Source organism: Mus pahari, chromosome 3, assembly GCF_900095145.1.
Source record: "Mus pahari chromosome 3, PAHARI_EIJ_v1.1, whole genome shotgun sequence".
Lineage (NCBI taxonomy): Eukaryota > Metazoa > Chordata > Mammalia > Rodentia > Muridae > Mus > Mus pahari.
The window spans coordinates 52438584-52444583 of NC_034592.1; the positions used below are offsets into that span (position 1 = coordinate 52438584).

The window sequence follows — 6000 nt, forward strand, 5'->3', positions numbered from 1 at the left end:
TGAAAAGCCTGTGGAGAAACATGAGCCGAGTACAGGGAAGTTAGGTTATGTGTGCTTACTGCCAGTACCAAAGGCATGCTGCCAAGTGAATGCAGGGAACTTTGTAAAGGATCTCCAGGTGTCTAGGGCTACAAATCAAAAATGCTAATGCTTGCAAAAGACCATTGTTATCTCCAAGCTGGATCAAACAGACAGCAGCTGACAATAAGGTTCCATATAAAATGAAGATCAAGAGCTAAAAGGAACATGATAACTGAAGAGTATAAAATAAACAAGAGAAGATAGATGGCAAGAAATAAATGTGCAAATTATTCCACAAATAATCTTGAACTCAAAGGCATGAGTGGAAGATAATAGTATTTGTTAACTCATAACTCAGCAGGCATACATATTTTTTTTTTAAAAAAGAGGTAATGGCTGGAGAGATGGCTCAGCAGTTAAAAGCACCGACTGCTCTTCCCAGAAACCACATGGTGGCTCACAACCGTCTGTAATGGGATCTGATGCCCTCTTCTGGTGTGTCTGATTATGGGTATACAGCTATAGTGTATACCCATAGAAATAAAATAAATAAATCTTTCCTTTAAAAAGAAAGGTAATGGATTTCAATGCATGCATATAGAAAAAGCACAGGGAACTTCTCACACCAGAAGTATGTAGTCCAAATCTAAACATCTACTTTATGAAGGAGAAAGGATTCTTCTTTGGACTAAGTAACTAAATGCTCTCTGTGTCATTCCAAGGAGCAAGAGGAAGAGTCAGTGGTCCACTTTTAACACAAAGGAGTGTTTGAGTTCATGTGGGAAATGGTTCCATTAGTTTTACAAGAGATCCAGTTTTGAGTTTGCCCAAGGTGAACTGACACTTGATGATGTTATCAATCAGATTCAAATATGTAGCAAGCATGAGAATTAACCACCTTGAATATTTCTAAACTCAGTTTTAGGATTTAAAAAATTGAAAATAATTTTTATTAATCAATACTGTGATTATTTGGTAGTAATCCTTCCTATAAAGATTGCTTTAAAATGGTTTCAATTAACAGAATTATGTCTATTAAGTACAGATACACTGAGAACTCCTTAGCACTGTGTATGGGACCCACGGGACACCTTTGTGGATAAGAGGCAGAATTCCCTACCCACGGACACCTTTGTGGATAAGAGGCAGAATTCCCTACCTGAATTGGACAGAGATTCAGATACTCGGTAACAACTTCTAGTAAGAAGTCAGGGTTGAGCTTCTCAAAATACTGTACGCCGAGTGGGAGGTCGTCCAAGTGTGAAAAGTGAGTATTCACAACATCATTCAACAAATTTATAACTTCGTCCTGACAATTATTTTTTTTTGTAGCAAGAACCGCATGCAAATACATTAATTCCTGAAAAGTAAGTAGAGTTCAAAAGTTATTCCATTTGGCTATAAAGCCATTTATTTGTTTACATTGCAAATGTATATCAAAGATAAGAAAGTATTTAAATGTTTGATATAAAAGCATTCAAACCTAAGTGTGAGCTGAATGGAATTTTAGGATCATGGAGAAAAGTATTTAAAGTCAAGTTGCATAGAGGTAAACCAACACATGACACTGTACATTGAAGATGGTGCTCATGCACGATGCAGAGCAGAACCGTTCATCGTTCGGATGAACGAATGGTCACTTAAAGTCTCATGGTTTATAAACAGCAGCAGCCATCTGCTGTCTGATAAAACGGCATACCGCAGATTTCCCCATTGACTGCTGGAATTCACTGAAGAACTCCAACTGCTGGTCTGCATCTTGCAGTTGCCCTTCTATTAACTGGCATCGGATAAGTCCTGAAATCAAACAGAAACAATCAGGGCCCATTCCAACCAACTGAACTAAGTTAATGACTGGGGGAAAAAAAATGAAATAAAACACAGCAGGGGGAGAGGTGGGGAAGAAAGCAGGCAGCCAGGAACTACGAGGTAAACTCCTTTACTGCCTAATCCATAACTTGATAGAAGCAACCAAATAAAATCCATTCTTTCAAGATAGTATTTGAGAAGTAAATTGATATTTTTAAAGATATATGACTTTTCCATTTACACATAATTGAAAGAGTTTAAATTTTAAAAATAAAATCAGGGGGAGGAAGTGTCAGCGAACCGGTAACAGCAGAGATGTTGCTCTCATTCAGCGTCATGGCGGTCCTGTACCACTTCCAGGCCTCCTTCACCTTGCCTTGGAGAATCATTTGGTAGCCGAGCTCTGTAGCAATTTCTGCTTGCTGGGGAGTTAAACTAAATGCTTTTTCTAGGAAACTTTGAACTTTTTGGAGAATGAGTTGATTACGTCCACACTGTGAAAGAGAAAACCAAACCAACTTAGACAACAAGTCCTGTCTCAGAATATCAGACCGATTTTTCTCCACTCTTACACATACAGCTTGGATTGCACAGGACGGAAGAAAGGGGAATAAAGATTCCTTAAGAAGGAAAAGCATTCTATCATCTGGATACTACATCAAGAAACAGCATATGACCCACCCTCCACAAGTTGTCTATTTTAATAAGTACTGTTTTATGACATCGCCATCTTGACACATAGTTCTGTAATACAAAAACATGATTTTTTTTCAAATTAGATAGGAAAATCTTTATTTTAAGCTTTCTAAATAAGTGTACATAATTAATTAAAAGTCCCTTTTCCCATTAAAGGCAACCTGTACCAATGAGGAAAGTATTTTAAAAAAATGTGTCATAAATTTTTTCAAAAAAAAACCAAACAAAACACTTCACCTAAAATTTTGTTGATGCCAATGCTGTTAAATAACTATTGAACATACAAAATTTCAAGAGCAAAATATTCTTCTGAATACGTTGATAAACAATTCTATAATTATTCTTAAAAAATAATGAATTTGTATCTGGGGTAGTACCACAAATAAAGAAAAATATCTTAATTCATACTTTTAGTTCTTTCTTTCTCTTAAATTTCATACATCTTACATATTTTAAAATAAGATAACTGTTACAGTTTAGCAATTCATATCCTTAATAGTTTTCTTTCAAGTTAGTTTGATAATTGGTTTTGCTATTCTATGGTATTTTTTTCTTCCATCCCTGTCATCTTGCCTGTACAGAATTCTCATAACAGAACATAACAGAAGCATGTTTTTATAGCAGCAGCAGCAGCAGCAGCAGCAAATCCACGACACTGGCCTTTTCCTCCACTGAAACACTCTATTACCCATTTTAACAGATTTTCCCAAAGGTTTTATAACAGAAGCACAGAACACCACTAAACCCAAACACTGGATTCTGGCTTCCTTTGTCTGGAAGGCACTCTAGCTCCAGAGCCTCCTCCTCTTGATTCCTGAAGGCTGGAAAGGTGAAGCCAGAATCTCCTGAGTGTCCTTTTGTGGGACCTCAGGTTATATCTGCTTTACTGAAAGCCATATGTTCCTCAGCACTCCACCCACTGACTAACTGCAAACTCTTTTTAAGGATTAACTTATTTGTTTTATGTATATGAGTGCTCTAACTGCATGTACACCTGCATGCCAAAAGAAGACATCAGATCACACTATAGATGGTTGTGAGCCACAATACGGTTGCTGGAGATTGAACTCAGGACCTCTGGAAGAGCAAACAGTACTCGTAGCCACTGAGCCATCTCTTTAGTCCCAACTGCTAACTCTTAATGATAAGAGTCTGGCTTGTAGGCAGTCTTACCGTTCTGCTGAAGGCTAGTGTAATCTTATAAAAAAGTTGAGCATTCTGTGGTTCCATGACATCTAATGCATTTCCTAAATTTTCCAGCTTGGTAGCAGCCTAAAACAAAATAACAGTAAAAAAGAATTTAATTGATGAATATATGCTCTAATACACTATGACTGATATATTTTTAAAGATTTACTTATTTATATTTTACGTGCATATGTGAATGCCTGAATATATGTATACACACCATGTATGTTCCTAATGCCTGTGGAAGCCAGAAGAGGATGCTGGACCCCCTGGAACTGGAGTTACAGATAGTTGTATGCTGCCATGGGGATGCTGGGAAGTGTATCCATCTTCCTCAAGAGCAACAAAGTACTCATCACCACTAAGCCATCTCTCCAGCCCCCATTATTCATAATTTAAGAGACCTTTGTTTTCACAAATATCTTCTTCCATCTAGTGTGTGTGTGTGTGTGTGTGTGTGTGTGTGCGCTGTGGTGAAGTGTATGCATGAGCACATGTTTGTGTGCACATGGTTTTTGTGGGTACATGTCCGTGTACAGAAGTCAGAAGTTACTTTTGAGAATCTGGAGTTTATTAATTCTGCAGGACTAGCTGGTAAGTGAGCTCTACCACTGTGTAGTCACAGGAGTCACTCCTGTGACTCCCTCCCCAGTGCTAGAAATATAAGCATGTGCCATCATGCCTAACATTTTATAGGTGCAAGAGATCCAAATTCAAACCTTCATGATTGTACAGAATCTACATCCTGATTCTTTTCCTAGATCCCCCTAATGGAATCTAAAGTGTCTTTGCTATTGTTTTTAAAAGCTCCAGTAATTACACACAATTATTTCTTGCTAATACTCATCACTGAAAATAAGCTTTTAGATGGGTAAAGATTGCCAGAGTTATTGAACAAATGAGCATATTGAACTCTCTATAATAATGAAGTCATGCCACAAAGGCTGTTGGAATGATAATCTAGTTACAAAAACGCTACATGCACCTTTGGAGTTCATACATGGTCCGGCATTGAAATGGTTTCTACAATAGGACAATCTTGAAAGTAATTAGTACAAATAATTTTTGTTGTTGTTTCTGGTTTGTTTCTTTTGGGGCTGAGAATCAGGCTTGCACATACTAGGCAAACCTCTCTCCCACTGAGCTGTAGTCCCAGCCTCAAGTAATAAACAAAAGGTTCATAGAAGATTTGATCCACTAAGGTTCTTCTAGTGCCTACTAAAGCATTTGCTAGGTACTGTTACATTAGCCAAGTTAAACATGCAGACCTCTTGTACAACAACACCCTTGGCTACAGATTAGATTTTGCAGTCCTTCGCCAGTGTCTACTAGTGGGTGTGTACAGTAGCACTGAAACAGGTATAACTGTTACAAGGATTTCACCCTAAGCTCATTTAACTCACACAAACTCAACAAAGCTGCAAACATGCTGTGACTCTTACTTCGCATAAGTATATTCATATCTGGACCACAGACAACACTATGTACCAGCATATTATATAAAAATACACATACTCTTATTAATAACCTAAAACATTTGAGAGAAATCTCCCCGCATACTTTTGCTTTACTAGATGGTACAGGAAGCTAAAGTCTTTGTAATGTTCTGGCGACCAATTAAAAGCTATAATAAACATTCTGAGATAGACCTTCAAGCTTCAAATGAATACGCCCACGTGCATTTATAATAGTGTGTGATGAAATTCACCTTGACGTATGTTACACAAGACAACTTACCTTCTCTATGTCGCCTTCCCTACACAGATAATACAAAGCCAGCATTCTCAGTGCCTCCACGTTGTGATTGTCTTGAAGCAGCAGCCTGCAGGAAAACAAGTCAGTTAATGATAAAAGAACTTTTTCATTGTTGTTGTCTGAGGGCTTAAAAGTTTAGTGATTTAACTCTTCTCTTACTCCAGAAAACCACAACAATGATACTTTAGTCAAAAAGTCATCTGCCCCGGGCGTGGTGGCCCACGCCTTTAATCCCAGCACCCAGGAGGCAGAGGCAGGCGGATTTCTGAGTTTGAGGCCAGCCTGGTCTACAGAGTGAGCTCCAGGAAAGCCAGGGCTACACAGAGAAACCCTGTCTCGGGGGAAAAAAAAATTATCTGCAATTTAACCTTTAATGTTTTAGGATATAAATAGAGGTTGTGCCTACTCTGTCTAACACTGTAGAGATGCTACTTGAAGTCTACGTTAACTATATGCAACAATGTAGTCTACGTTAACTATATGCAACAATGTAGTCTACGTTAACTATATGCAACAATGTAGTCTACGTTA

General features: G+C 38.0%; 1 protein-coding gene across 2 annotated transcripts in view; it reads right to left on the minus strand.

Annotated features, from left to right (window-relative positions):
- Positions 1-6000, minus strand: part of Ttc21b (tetratricopeptide repeat domain 21B) — a 68837-nt gene that overhangs the window by 46769 nt on the left and 16068 nt on the right. For both annotated transcript variants that reach the window (XM_021192399.2, XM_021192398.2), the window contains exons 7-11: positions 5452-5536; positions 3700-3798; positions 2132-2324; positions 1721-1818; positions 1181-1381 (exon numbers count right to left, since the gene is read on the minus strand). In XM_021192399.2, coding sequence (XP_021048058.1) covers positions 1181-1381; positions 1721-1818; positions 2132-2324; positions 3700-3798; positions 5452-5536 — 676 coding nt within the window. The remainder of the gene's footprint in view (positions 1-1180; positions 1382-1720; positions 1819-2131; positions 2325-3699; positions 3799-5451; positions 5537-6000) is intronic.